This window comes from Chaetura pelagica, unplaced genomic scaffold, assembly GCF_000747805.2.
Source record: "Chaetura pelagica isolate M959 unplaced genomic scaffold, ChaPel_1.0 scaffold116, whole genome shotgun sequence".
Lineage (NCBI taxonomy): Eukaryota > Metazoa > Chordata > Aves > Apodiformes > Apodidae > Chaetura > Chaetura pelagica.
Window position 1 is genome coordinate 3289202 of NW_009953655.1, and position 15794 is coordinate 3304995.

Below are 15794 nucleotides of genomic sequence, written 5' to 3' on the forward strand. Positions count from 1 at the left end.
TTGGACAATTACTTTCACTTCTCTGTATAAAAAACAAAACAAAATGAAGAATACAACTCACCAGGCCTTTTTAAATACAAGGTTGTTGCAAGGTGACAAATGCTTGATCAACAGTTATGTTTTTGGTACACTGTATATTAAATTATACAAGATTCATGCCAACATGAAGAACACGGCATGTTTTAAAAATGCCTGTCTAGATACTGAGAATAAAATGAGTATCAACCAATGTATGGAAAGAAATGTTAAATCTCACTACTGGAAGCTTAAAACTAGACATCAGGCATCATTATTAAACCAGAAGGTTTAATTAAGCTGTAGTTACATGCACAGTTCATTTCCTTTCTGCTGAAGCATCTGTAACTCATCACTGGATCCAAGCAAGTGCTGTGCTTGGATGGAAAAAAGAATTTCTTCCTCTACTTTTATTATTCTGAAGCTGTAGACGAAGAATGCTTCTGTAATCCACCCTGACAGCAGCCTTGAGCTTCCTTCTCACAAAGGCTTTAGAAAACACTGAATCTAAAAAAGGGGCATGGTGGGGTTTCACCTGCTTTCACTCTTTGGCACAGTATCACAGGAAGGCAATCTAGCCTTGAAAAGGCAAGGAACATTTTTCTGCCAGTGGCTAAAACCACAGCTACTGGCAGAAAAACAACATAAGTTCTTAAGATGTGCTCTGCTTGCTAGAAGCAGTAGTAGAAATTTATTCTGCCTATTGCAAAACCAATAAACATATTTTACTCTACTGCCAATATTCAGGGTGCAGAAATTACTTCTTCAAAGACATAAGGCCAGATGTCCATTTAAAGAGAAATTCGACCAAAGAGGGGACAGGGTCACAAAGCCCTGGGTGGACTGATCTAGCATATTCTCCAAGCCTCTTTCATTAACTTTTCTCCTATTCTGACTAGAATTTTAAATTGTCTGTTTACAGACAAGAGCATTTTTGTTATTGCCAGTCTGTGCTTCAGCTCACGCTCCAAACAGAGCATACGCAGCTGTCTTTATGGAGGTGCCACTGCAACAACATGATGCAGGTACAGGGCTGCAATTGGCATCCTCCTGCTTCCACAGTGCTTGGCTGAGTTCAGCACACCAGAGTGCACTGCTCCAATACACCAACACTGAGAAAGGAGCACTGATGTGCAACAAATAACACTGCTACTCCTTTATTGCAAAAGTGTTAAACCAACTCAAAGTCTTAGAGACAGCCATCTTGGAAAACATAACCAGTTTTCCCCCAGTCACCCTGCACACTTCAAAAGCACATGAGTTTCATGAGTCCTCCCACATTCTTTTACACACTGACAGCAGGTACAGGCATACTGCATCTGGTTGCTAGTCAATGATAAAAAAGGTGGCAGGGTACTTAAAATAGTGTGATCCTCTGATTCTGCACTGTTTGACCAGCAATCTACTTAACTCTGCACCACCAAAGTCCACCTTGCCATCAATTGTAACGGTCCAGAGAAAAGCACCAGGCTCTAAAAAGAGCAGAATTAAGGAATGCTGAGAAATTCCAAGTTTGGTCACCTCTGAAAATCTCCATATTGCAGCCTCAAATGTATATATAGTACAGGTAGTATTTTATCACCAGAATATTCACCATCACAAGCATCTGAATATCAGAGAATTACAGAGTGGTGGTCCAGATTGGAAGGGACCTCTGAAGATCATCTAGTCCAACCCCCAATATCTATGCATATACTAGATTATATGCTTTGTATACTTAAACAGATTACAGTAGTTTGGCAGAAATTGTTCAAAAGTTTTAGCTTAAAAGGACCAAAGATAGCACTATATTATTCATTGGTAGATGTATAAAACACCAATGCTGATGGTTTGTATCTAAAATAAAAAACAACACAACTACCTTGCTTTGGTATTAAAACATGTAAAGTAGTAGTTTGCTGCTCAGCCTTATTAAAACCTAAAAGAGAATCTTTACTGCTTTTGCTCTCCACAATCTCTACAATCATTATAAATCATAGAATGGTTAATATTGGAAGGGACCTTAAAGATCATCAGGTTCCAAACCTTGCGCTATGAGCAGAGACACCACACTATTGGTTTTTCAAGTTGTCAGCCACCAACAGGATTTTAGAAATTTTCCTAGCCAATAGATATTTTTCTCTGTTAGCTCTGAATTAACTTTGTATATCCACAGAAATACAGTTCTTATCACTGCCTTTACCAGGAGAAAACTTTTATGATAATACAGTTTTTCAATTACTGTAATCATACAAAATAAACAGCTCTGTATTGGGTGTTACTCCAAGAGTTAAAGTATTTAGTTGGCTAAAAAGTTCTAGTACTTTACGGAGAAATTTACATGGATGTGACAATATTCTGCAATAAGGTGATGTTCCACATTCTTAGAACAGGCACAACTGCAACACAAGATGCAGTATTTTAACAGAAGACCACGTCAAAGTATTTTCATGCTGGAAAACAGCTCCCTTTTTGATGGAGAGGAGCTCAAATATCTCATTTTATCTTCCCTTACAGGTTTCTGAGAACATTCTCACCGAGTAGGAATTGCAGTCTGATGAGCTAAAAAAACCCTGCAATAACAAAAAACCTCATAAAATGTCACTTAGGTACTTCAAAAATTACTTTAATTATCCTACATGAACTGCACACTTATTCATAACTCGTGGTACTTTCATTCCAAGTATATTTCATGCAAGAATATTACTAAAGGGTCTTTTTCAGCCAAGTTCCTTGACATTCCTTCAATTCAGAGACTATCAGAGGTAAAATCTGACATTATATCTTGCTTAAATTTTTGCTCTGCTAAGTGATCTCACCAAGAATACTTTGCAAGCTTTGCTAGACAACTGAAATAGCATTTAATGCTTGCTTGAAAGAATAAATATGATGTGAATTTTAAAGTATATCAGAACTTCTTCCAAAAAGGAATATGATTCTTCTAATTTTTTGAAGTTTGCATTGAAAATTGTAATTATTGAACTAACAAGAATTTTACTTATACTTTCTCAAACCAAGCATTAAGTTTAGAGTAACTGAAAATAAAATGGACTAAGCAATACACTGACTAAATTGATTTTCATTTTCTCTGTTATGAAATGTAAGGAGTAAGCAGAAAGTGCAGATTATGAGAAGTATATTACCTTTTAAATGTTATTTTTGCTTTAGCCAGCCAAAGGAATGTTGGTGAAAATGTCTATGATGGCCATATTTCACAAATAAGATAATTTAATGTAAACTTCATGGACTTTCTAATCTCCAGTAGCACGAAAATTACCTCCCTCTCCCCAGTTTAAATTTTGGTCTTCGACTCATGTAGTTGTCCTCAAATCAGTGTTTTATAAAACCATTATCACTCAAAAAAAACCAACCCAAAGCCACAAACACATTAATTTGTCAATTCTGAGATTTCAATTAGTGATGTACCTAAAAATAGAACTCTTATCAGTTCTAGACAGAAATACCAGGAAACCTTGAAGGGGCACAGAAGGATGTGGTCTGGATATCCATAAAATCTAAGTTCAGAAATAGGCTTCTCTCTGAACCATCCTTGACAGAGCTTGCATTGTCCCTCAGGAGGTGCCTCACCTCTAACCAGTGAGAGGAGATTACTCTGGATAAACTTATCTATGTGAAAACCATTCTTACCTCATACAGTCATCATGACAGAGAGGTAAGGCAATAAACAGATGAAAACTGGACACTGGAAAGCAAAAATTCTGCTAAACTGTCTCTAGAGACTGCTAGGAAGAAAATTTGCAGCTAATATACACATTTCAATTTTAAGAAAATAGTAGGACTTACAGATTTAGAAGATAGTTTCTTTTAACACCCAGATAAGGTACTTCAAGGGTAAATATAAAAACCAATATATATCCTTTAACGACACAGCTTGATTTCTCCATTGTAACAGATCAGTCTTCTAAACATCTCAACATCTAAGTATTTTAATGTCCTTTATATTTAAGTTGAGTCAAAGCCTACATCTCTAATGATGTAATGATGACAATATGAAAAACTGATAGTAATTTCTATTAGATTAAGAATTACCTTAGTATTGCATCATAACATACTGAGAAAATGCAATAAGCCCAGTTAAACAGAAACATTGATGCTAATTAGAAACAGGATCTCCCAAAAATAAACTACAACTTTAGTTTTTCAGGCATCATCCAATCATAAGGGAAATATGACATTTCATAAAATCAGAAAAAAAGAAGCTATCACTAAGACTTGAAAAGTTCAGAAAACTCTCCTGCAATGAAAAACTGCATTTAGTTAGTTCATGGGTGTATCAGGGCAGGTGAGAGGAAAATGCAGTATATGATTAACCTAGCAAACAAATCCTTTTCTAGGCATTTGTGGTTTTGCACCTCCAATTTTCACTTCAGAAGAGAACGAGTTACAACCATCTTATTACTTGCCTTATTTTTCTTAGCAGAGTGTGAAAAGGTCTGAAGAGTTCAGACATATCTTCCGGTTTATGGTCCAAGTTTAATGGTCCCTCAGAGTAGACGACAAGGCCACTGTTGTTCAAAGAAATGCACAAGCACACACAAAAATGAAAATTTCATTACAAAGAGCAACTATTGAATAAGGAGTCAGAAAAGCAACTGTTTAGAAACATCAGAATTACACCCAAGTTTCCTACTGTTACCTTATTTTTGTCTTATTCACCCCCAGTTAGAATTAAAGTGACAGGATAAAGACCCTCTGCCCCTGTCCACCACTCCTAAAGCCTGGGAGAAAAAGCAATGGAAGCATAAGAGGAAGAACATACATTTACTTCATCACCGTGGCTGATCCATTAAAAAACACAACAACCAAAACAAACAAAAAACTGATTATCAAGTAAGCTGGGAAAAGTCCACTGTCTTGAGAGAGAATGCAAATGGTTTTTTATTTCCAGTCTAAATAATTTCTAGGTAAGGCAGTTGACTTGAGCTCCTACTTTTCAGTCTCCAAAATAAATACAACCTGGTGTTAACATGTGGTAAAGAAGAAAACACATTTGCTAAAACACAAATATTTATTTTTTTAATTTATTTTTTTTTTTAGAAAACCACACATAAATCAACTCACACTTGTAGACATTTTCCTGGGAAAAGGTTAGTTCATGGTCCTGAAAGCCTTCATGTACTTCACTACAGATATCTCAACGGTGCCTCCAGACCAAGTAACTACTCTCCATGTGTCAGGGATTAAACAACATTCACCTTCTTCACCATTATCTGATGCATCACACTGCACAGTGAGAGTGGCTTCCACCCACACCAGGCACCATTCTGTTAATCCTCTGTCCATTGCAAAAATAATGTATGTTTCTCAAAGGCAAATGGATCATGTGTTCTCACACTTGAAATTACATCTTTTAGCCAAATCTTTATCACCTGCCTGCCCTTGAATAACTGAGAGCTGCCTGTATCTCAAAGCTATGTTCCTCTTCTTACACTCAAATTACATGTTGCTTCAGAGCATTGTAGCTACTCTGCATCCAAATCATCCAGAGTAATGGGAACCCTCACCTGACAAGACTGTTGATGGCTTTTGCTCACCAGCTGTTCACTAGCAAGCACCCTGCATGACTACCAAAGGCTCTCCCAGACAGCAGCAAAGCTGAGTATTCCAAGTTACATGAATCCCACTGAAGTATTAAAAATAAAGGACCACTTACACTCTGTTTACCATCTGGGAAATACTGCTCTTTTTCTTCTGTTTATAAACCAGGACAGTACCGTTGTCTCCTATCAGGTTGGAAGATGCCCATCAGAAAGTTCAGAATTCTCAAGACAACTGAGGGTCCAAGAAATCTGACTACTAAATTTGATCAACACTGCCTTGGAGACTGGAGTTTTCAGAGCAGAAGCAGAGAAGGGGGTAAGTGGAGAGAGAGAAAAAATTGCATCTTCTCTTTTTTGTTGTTGTTAAAGACAAATTATCCTGTCACCAAGGCTACATACTTTTATTTTTCCTAAGCCTTCTGAGCTTCAAAAAGCAGGTTGCCACGAAGCAAAGTTGTTATTGCTGACTCACATACTAATATTCTGCCTTAAAAAAGTGTTACTTCTTTGCTCTCACCAAACTGGTAACTGATGCAAAATCACCATTCCCTTAACAATTTTCAGTTCACTTCCCATATAGTTTAATTGGTAGAATATATTTTAAAAGTAAAAGAGGGATAGAGCGCTACAGGAAAAGAGTATGGAATGACCTGTGGCCTTTGAAAGAGTTCTGAACCAAAGTCTAAATATAGTTGTAACATGGAAAGAATTAAAAACTGAAAAAATGCGTGTCTTAAAATGACCTACTAGGTTCAAAGTTCACTAACACCTGCTAAGACACTGTAACACCCTGTAATATGCCCAGTAAACTAATGTCTGAAAGGAAACCTTAGACAAAAATTACTCTGAAGAGTACTCCTTAAGGCTTTGCTATTAGAAGACTGAGGAGATCCAGCACTTCTTGCTCCAGACCCAGCCTTCTCCTTAAGACACAACAGAGGAACAGCAACTTAAGAGTTGCACCTGTCCTGTGTTTTCAAGGCTTCTCCTTTCACAGTCTAAATGAAAGGCTTGCATTTTTTCCAGACAACATTGTATCTGGATAGTGTAGTTTTTCTGGGGAACTTCACATGTCAGTGACTTCTTTTTAAATCACCAAATACTCTGGAGCAGTTAATTTTTTTTCTCTTCTCCTTCTCCATCCTTTGTAATTTGGCAAATTGATATGGCTTGTTTTCCTGAGAGCCCTTGGCTTTACAGTTAGTGACGATTTATTCTTCTTCATTGTGTCTTCTAGAAGCTTAAAACTGAGTTCTCATATTCCTGTTGTCTTTCGATAATCAGATTATTGCTGTTATTATTTTTAGAATAACAGTTACAGACAATATCCTATTTAACAGGAACAATGGGCCACAGGGATTTCCTGAGGAGAAGCGTATTACACTCAGAAATTGAGGTTTCTTATTTCCCTCAATTATAGTACACATATTAGCTAACTTTAAAACATTCACAATCGTAAAATAATAAAAATATGCTGGCTTTACTCCAGAGAAACTGCTGTCTTATTAAATCATGAAGACTCATTAGGAAAAGTTTATCTGATTTGTTCAATATTGCAAAAACTGCATGAAGCAAAAATGCCTGCTTTAATTCAGATGTCTTGAGTGATTAATACACAGCACACACCTATACATAAGTTATACATGTTACTACTTCTCCTTGAAAAAGATTTAAGTCTAACTCCATGGTTTCAATGCAGTTTTTCATTACAATTCCTTTTGAACCAAGAGTAATTAAGAAGAATACACAATTAGCATTGAAAATTTTTTATTTTCAAGGTGTGTATCCTTAGGTTCCTTAAGTCATATTGTTTTCGAGACACACAAAAAACCTGTATTCAAAAAGTATTTCTGACACTCTATAGATTGATGTTCTTAATTTATTTCTTTCTGGAGGTTGACTAATCAATGGTTCCAGGTTCCTGTCTTCCATATTTAGAGCTCAACCTTTTCTTTTTTTCTCTTAATATTACACATGAAACTGGTAATGATAAAAAAAACCTCAATATAAACCAAAACATACTCCTCTTTAAAAAAAAAGTACAAGCAAACTGATGTGAAAGAAAATTTGCTGAAATTTGGAACAAAGTTTTTAAAATCTTCAGTATTTTTTCAGAGGCAGAGTGGAGAGTAGTTTAAAATATTACTTACCATACAATGGCTAATCTTGGAATTGTAAACATTAAAGCCGGTTCATAGTCATCTATCATATCTTGAGTGAGGTAACCAAGCCTTAAGGCTCTAAGCAGAAGAATAAAATTATTTAGTAAGAGATCAAACTCGAGAAGAATATATTTCAATAGGAAAAAATATGAAAAAACTTTTCCAAGCCAAACCAGATTAGTATTTAACTCATGGACTATTTTGGTACAATCTGAAACACTATGCATATAGTTGACTGCTGTAGTCTCTGCTTTAAAAAATATTAATCAAAATATTTTTTGTGCCACTTTTCCATTTTATTTCCTGTGTCCAGCTTCAAGTTGTTAACTGAAAACACTGGTGGCTTAAGAGTTTTTCAAGTAAAAGAAAAGCACACTTTTAAGATAACAGAAGAAAAGTATTTGGTTTCATTTTCAAATAAAATTTTCTAAAACCTTCTAGGTCCACCCCCTTCAAAGAAAGAAACCAAACTAAAAGAAACAACCCAGTTTTACACAGCAGATATTATTGACAATGTTGACGTAATATTGACATATCTGAAGATACACTATTTGGAGGACACTTCCTCTAATTATTCAAATATCTTTAGCCCCTTTCAGACTACAACTTGGTTTGTTTAGGCTTTTCACTTGGCTATATTTTACAAGCTTCTTCATAACTTTATTTCCTCATAAGTTTTGTAACTTCTTCAAACTCAGATTCTCTGGTTTGTCCACATCAGTGCATGAGATAATACTCAAAAACTGCACACTAGTCCTGCTGAGATCTGACTGGTCCTGAAAATAATGTAAATAACTTTTTCTTCTTCCTTGTCAGTACTTGTCCTGCCATTACTGCTGTTCGTGGACAGCAAAATGACCACAAAGCAAGCACTGCTTTGTACTAACAGTAGGATGAACTCATCAGTGTGTGGCTCACTCTCACTCCCTCCTCTTTCCACTGCCAGATTATCCAAAGCTACAAATGAAAAAGCTGCTTATGAATCACTAGGCTTTTTTTCTTTAACATGATCTCTTCTACATACAGTCAAGCTCCAGTCCTATTAAGATTTTAAAGAGCCTTTCCAAGTTCTTTATGATGATTACTAGAGGCTCACAGCTGATTTGAATCATCTATATGTATTCTTGCATGAAATGTCATTAAGTCTTGATGCCTGAAACAGATGTAGCTACTTAAAGTGCTTAGTATTTATTTACACATCTACAGCTAGGCACACCAACAATATTGTTATTGTTGGATCGTTAACATTTGGGTGGGGTTTTTTTGTCTAGAAAGTAAAGTAGCATAGGCCTGTGCCTGGCCTAGTAAGGCATGTTTAATATTTTTTAACTTTGTACATGGATACTTACTAGAAAAGCAAAATACCTGGTGTTTCATGATACTTGTTAAAGACTACAATTAAAGTATTTCTACAAAACCTCAGACTGAAAGTAAGCACAGGAAAGAAATTCTAGTACTTAACTAAAATGCTTACCTCTCCACAGTTTCACAGAAAAGTACAATGACCTCTTGCTGCACGTAATACTCTTTCGGAGACTTCACAGGTACCATGGCTGACACATAACTACAGAGATTATAAAATATTACTGGTTTACCCTCTTTAACAGATCAGATAATAAGTAAAAACAAACCTAGGACAAGTAATTTTAGAAACATAACCTTTCCTGTACCATTTTGTATTTATTTTGACAGCCGTCAATAAACAAATTGTCCATTATAAGAATCTGTGAGAAATGCAGCTGATTGCAGATTGAGGCAGAGGAACTCAGTAGTTCGTAAGTACAATTAGACATATTTAGCAACCAGAACTCCACATTGCGTGGCACAGGGAGATAGGTCCTAGAAGGATCTTTACTGCTGCCTCCTGAAGATAGAAAATTTTATTCTGCATTTCCTTAAGGGAAAAAAACAACTGACTAAAACACACTTTTTATCTAGAAAGGTTCTACCTGAAATTTTATAGGTGAAATTCAGCTGGGCAGCAGAGGCAATTTAGCAGACTTAAAAATTGGCCTAGTTTCTATGTGGGATTACACACAAAAGCACTAATTCACAAGGCAAGAAACACTGGTAAAGGTGGTTTTCTGCCACCTTATTACTTAATCAGTCATTTGTAGACTACAGGTAACACAGGACAGGACAAAGTTATTTACAAAGCTATGGCAAAGAAAAATGTTGCATATGGAGTTGCTATGGACAGGTCAGAAAATGTGCACAGGTACTATCAAGAACTAGTTACTGACTGACACTGGTGTCTCCACTCAAAGCCACAGGTAAAAATGTTTTTAGCCAACGTTTTCAATTAAAACCTTTTTCAATATAACAGTAAAATCCTGAGTTTTTGAAACCTGAGTTTCTTCTTACTTGAGTAAAATAATAAGAGAATATGAATACTGAGGAAGGGCAAACAGTAATGGGAGACAAGACAGTCTATGGATTATTCCCAAGAAAATATTAAAACACTATTAAATTCTAAGAAACCTGTTCTCCTAGAGGTAGGAATTACTTTATTATATTGGATCCATAGATAACCTTGTCCAGCATCCTGTCTATAACTATGCCCAGCACCACAAACATCCAACAGATACGCAGAAATCCAGCTTAAATTCTGAAGCACAACACAGGAGTCTGTCAATGTGACCTTTGATTGCAATAAGCAGTTACTTTTCTCACCCCAACAGTTATTTTTATTTTTCCTATAAACCTTCAAGCCATTTCTCAATCATAACATTTTAAACCATTTCCTGCAGTTAATTATGGCTTGTGTAAAAGCACTTCCTTAATCAGATTTCAATTTGCTTTCTTGAATTCACTGGGTGCATCTTGCTTTTAACTCTGAGCACAAGAGAACAAAACATCATAATCTCTAGACTATTTGTTATCATATTTTTTTAATGTCTCTTCTTTGTCGCCTTTCCTCTGACAAAGAAAACATTAAGAGAAGAGATTTATGGCTTCCTTTTGTGTCTTGGAAAAACTTCTTCAAATGCCATATGCCAGTATGCAAATGAAATATTATAGTTTAGTTGCCTGCTAAAAAGCTATTTTCTTTTCATTATTGCTACACTGGAAGGGAACAAAATCTAACAATACAACAAATTACTGAAGGATTCAAATACCATGATAAAAAATGACATACTTTTCTCCACAAAAAGAAAACAGAACAAAATGGCCAACTTCCAAAAGCCAACAAGCCACACAACAGATGTGGTAGCTAAACCAGTGCTCCCAATGCATTTCCTTTAGATCTTTTACCTTAATTCAAATTCAGCAAAAAGGACATCAAAATGCTTGAGTGAATCTTTCATTTTTTCTGTGTAGAGGTTCAAATCCCTTAAGGCCTGGTCACGAATGATATTTCTAACTTCTTCTAGGCTTCGGGTCAGATCCTTGGCCAATGGCCTCATGGCCATACTCTCAATTTCACGATTCATAATAATTGAACCAGCAGCCAAACACTATGAAATAAATTGAAAGAAAATATTAATTTTTACAATGCTACTTTTATGTGTAAAAAACCCGCAAGATGACTTGCAACAAGGGCAACACTTAGCCTCAATTTATTGTAAATTATTAAACAAGCAAAACATTTAAACCTGATATGTCTAGTCATAAACCCTTACATAAAAGATTCGTGAGCAGCTCAGTCTGGGATAAATGAGAATGGGGGAATGAACTAAAAGAATGTTAAAAACCTCTTCTCCCACTAGTTAGGCAATAACTACTGGTAGGGTATATATTCCATGGACACAAGGATTGCACACATAAGAGGGATGTGAATCCATCTAAAGTACAATAAATGCACTGTTTGGATTCAGACTGGACTGCTTTATTTTGTAGAATACACCTATTCCTTATAAAAATAACAGAAACTGTGCATCCATGATGCCCTTTGCACCAAACTGGTCACACTGGCTGTAAGACCAGGAATCCAGCTAGAGCAGGATCCTGTCTCCCAGAGAAGTTGTGCATGTATTTTGCAGGAAAGAACCTAAAAACCTGGCCACAGAGTGGTTCTTCCCTTTCAGTTTCTGATGGTCCTTGCTTTAAGGTTTATACATTGACTTCCTGTAATCAGCTCAGAAAGGCATTAAAAGTATATTTTCACTGTTGAACATTAATAAAACTTATTTGAAGTCTTGCTATTAAAAATAAGCCAATGAATAATCTCTGCTGCTGGCTTTATTATTTCATGGACACATTTTGAAAACAACAAGCACTGATATGAATAATATTTGCTGTATTCATGGAAATACCGAATTAACTGAAAATATACAAGGTTGTTCCAGTCTCAAAATTTATTTATTTATTTATTTTAATCTCCATTTGCAGCTCTGTGTTACTCCCCTCTCCCCTGCACTCTCCTGGACAAGAGGCATTTCTGTAGCTCTGTATAGGGCACTTGCAATCCCAGCTCTTGCTCAGCTGCCTGATGGGTTGATCTGTGTTTTAAGGGCACTCAGAGAAGATCGTGTTGTTACCTCTCATCAGCCAAAGCAGCAATAATGGGAAAGTGTGGATAATGCAAGTTTTACCTCTTGATAGATACTCAATCTGAGAACTCAGAGTGATTGCACTGACAAGGACACATAACTGCATATTCATGACTGTCTGTACCATCTTCCTTACTACATGAATGTACAGGGCAATGTCCACAGCAGTATGAGTCAGCATTACTTCATCACATAGGTTATTTTCTCTGAAACCAACAGGTCTCTCTATCCTATTGGTTTGACTGGGAGCCAGCAAATTTGGAAACAATAAAAAACATTAGTTTTTGTAACACAAACAGTGAATAAAGGGAGACTTTTTTTTTCTCCTAGAAGACATGGTTTTCTCAGTAACTCCCTGAAGTGCTTCCTGTCTGTTTATGGCAGTAGTAGCAGTTTGTTAGTCCCTTACACTAAGAAAGGATGCAGGGATTCACAGGGATTAACTATGGATGGTTGCAGAAAGAATTACCCCATCTTCTCCTACCAAACTACTGAGGAAGCACCGTTAAGACATGTGTCAGACTCAGCATTTTAAAAGAGAGCATGGTGTCACCTAGATGATGGCAGTGACAGTCACATGATAATGAGAAGCAAAAACTCCTGTTGTTTTTGCTGAGGACAGGATTATAAAGCACTGACACACCAAATTGATTTTGTAAACTCTACCTGGGACTTCCCTGACTCAGAGGAGCCTGCACTTAAGAACTGTCAGAGTTTCAGAAACAGAACATATAGAGGTGTTTTGGATTGAACAAGATGGAAACTATCGATGGACAGCATGAACTCTAAAAAGAAAGGAGGAACTGATGGAGAAAAGAGTGGTGAATAACAGGAGCTAAAGGATTGCTTCAAAGACAAAAGAGGCAAAGCTAAAAACTACACAATATGCTGCTGTGCAGTGGGATGTCTAGAGTATTTCCCACTCCTGCCCCCCACCTTCAAAAATCCAGGGTGCTTAATGTCACCCCCAAGACAGTAGACCTGAAGACATTATGTTTATCATTAAAGATGCCACCATGATTTTATTATTTTGTTTAGCCAACAGGCATTAGTAGTCATGAATAAGTATCTTGCGTATCACATCCTTTTATTCTGACACTAAATGTTTCTCCTGGTTTTTCTGACACTTAATGCCTCCTTGGTTAAAAAAATTAAAGCTTATCACTACAAAAACCTCTAGTTCCTACAGGTTGCTGTAGAAGCAGGTCTCTGAGATAAACCAGGCAAAAGAAGAAAAGTGGACTTCAGTGTTTTGCACAGAAATCATTCTATTTTTAGCATACAACACAAAAGAGCTGAACTATGCACAACAAATGACAGCTCAGAAAAGTAATGTATATTTAATATGAGTTTTAGCACAACATAACCATTAAAATGACAGCATGCATTTAAATTTCTTGGAGATAAGCTTTTATCCTGATAAAATTCCCTTACAAATCTTTATTTCTTTCTAAAATTTTTCAAAGCATGAGATGCAAGATGGCTCCTCAGGATAAAAAAAAACTAAGCAAGAATATTAATCAGATGGTAAGTCACAAAAGAATAGTGTTTAAGAGGTGGTCATAATGACAGCAGACAATTCTGAAAATAAACCAGTATGTTGTTAGTCCAACCAATACCAAAACAATAGCTAAGGAATCCCCTTCCACTTAGCATCCAGAACAAGTTCTCAAAAATGCTTACATTGCTTTGTAATTAAACGTACCATTTTCAGAAAAGTCTTTAAGATGTACTTTAAACTCCTGGCTGTATGCCATTAAAAAGTTGTCTATTCACCCTAAGTAACAGAAACATGAGAGACTTACTTCTGCTCCAAACCAAAGCTGTCCTGCAAGGTTGTCATGGCGTATTTCCTCTGGAAACTTAACACAAAAGTCTCGGTTGGCCCGTTCATGTGGAATGCACTCATCCATTATTTGATTTATGATGTTCAAAACATTATCCTGAAGCAAAACAGAGGATAGCATGTATACTGTTCCCACAGAAATCTCATAAAATTTTTTTCTAACTTTGGTTGGTGAAATATCAAGTAATTAAGACAGAAAAATGAAGTATTTAACTTTTATGGTCATCACACAGACAGAGAACACACAGAGAAGAGTGTTGCAGGGAAAGAAGAGTGGCAAACATCACTTTTTCTAGTTTTCCAATACACTGTTTCTTCACTGCATTTTACTTGGACTGCTTTAGTGTGGCTTTGATAAGGAGGTATGATTTAAAGAGCTTGTTACCTCCAGCTATCTATAATAGATCAGTAATTAAACTAGAAGTAAATTAGACTTCTCTCATTTCCTCTCACCAGCCCCAATGATATGCACTTCATTCCTCCCCAAAAGAAAGCCTGGCATAGTACCCTGGAGACATCAGTAATTGAGTTATATTGGGAACACTGGGGTTGAAGAGACTTAAATGCATCCTGGGAATAGAAAGCAGGTAGTTCCTACACTTGAGTGCCCAGTGGGCAGGGGCTGGCACACCTGCCTGTCATGACACTTCCTAGACATCCAAGCAAGGTAAGGGGACACCACACAAGTTAGAGAGTCTTAATGACTACTCTGATCTATGTCTGTACCAGGACAAAGATCAAAGACCTATAAACCAGCTTCTTCATATGCAGTAAATAATCTGTATTAATTTATGAATAATTTTCACATACCCCTGCTGGGAACTGCATGGAATTTGATTAACATAATAAAGGTAGATTCAGAGCATGAAAGAGGCTGAGTGCTTTCATTAAAGATGTTTTGTCTGACTCGTGCTTCTTCCACTATTTACAGAATTCATGTTCTACTTAAAATATTATTCAAAGAAATAAAACCAAATTTGTCTGTACAGAACTGTTTAACAGTTAAAGACAGAATTGCTATAAGTCTACACTTTACTGTTGTATTTTGCCCTACATTTAAAAAATAGAGAACTGCCCCTGTAGTTTCCCACTGAGAAAGACAAAACTTACTTTAGTACAAAATTTTCACATTTTTGTAATTTCAGTGCAAACTGCTGTAACTGCTGTTGCTACAAAATAATCTTAACACCAATGCCATAATCACAGTTGGCTTAATCCAAAATAAATAAATACACAAACCATTGGCAATATTTAATTACATATTGGTACAAGGTACTTTATGTGCTAATAATTAAAACATTTTTACATAAATGTATTTTTTGCAAGTCTGTCATGAGGTAACTTATTTCATGTCAATAAAGATGTTAAAACAAAGAAACACACCCCCATATATTTAAAACACTGGCATACATCATATTCAACCATCTTGTCTAGAAACTAATCTGAAAAGCAACTGCTCTGTAGCTCCTCTGTGGCATCTCAACACAGACCAGGGCCAGCAGGCATGTGAAGAGAGAAGAAAACAAAGATAGATGCATCAACATTAAAAACACTTAATTTTAGATATGCACCCCTCACTCTGCTGGGTATAACACACTGCCAGGATTGGTCAGGCACTTAAATTCATAGGAATCTAAAGAAATGCCCATTATGGAAACTGTAGAAAAACCAACCACACAACATTCCCCACTGTAACTGCAAGGGAACTTCAGTAAAATCCAGAAGACAGAACAGATCA

General features: G+C 36.3%; 1 protein-coding gene across 5 annotated transcripts in view; it reads right to left on the reverse strand.

The window, feature by feature from the left end:
- ZFYVE28 (zinc finger, FYVE domain containing 28) overlaps positions 1-15794 on the reverse strand; it is a 77643-nt gene that overhangs the window by 43825 nt on the left and 18024 nt on the right. For 4 of the 5 annotated variants that reach the window (XM_010000249.1, XM_010000251.1, XM_010000250.1 and 1 more), the window contains exons 2-6: positions 14016-14153; positions 10973-11175; positions 9192-9281; positions 7706-7795; positions 4419-4520 (exon numbers count right to left, since the gene is read on the reverse strand). In XM_010000249.1, the coding sequence (XP_009998551.1) occupies positions 4419-4520; positions 7706-7795; positions 9192-9281; positions 10973-11175; positions 14016-14123 (593 nt within the window). In that variant the 5' untranslated portion in view covers positions 14124-14153. The remainder of the gene's footprint in view (positions 1-4418; positions 4521-7705; positions 7796-9191; positions 9282-10972; positions 11176-14015; positions 14154-15794) is intronic. The other variant, XM_010000252.1, reaches the window with a different exon arrangement.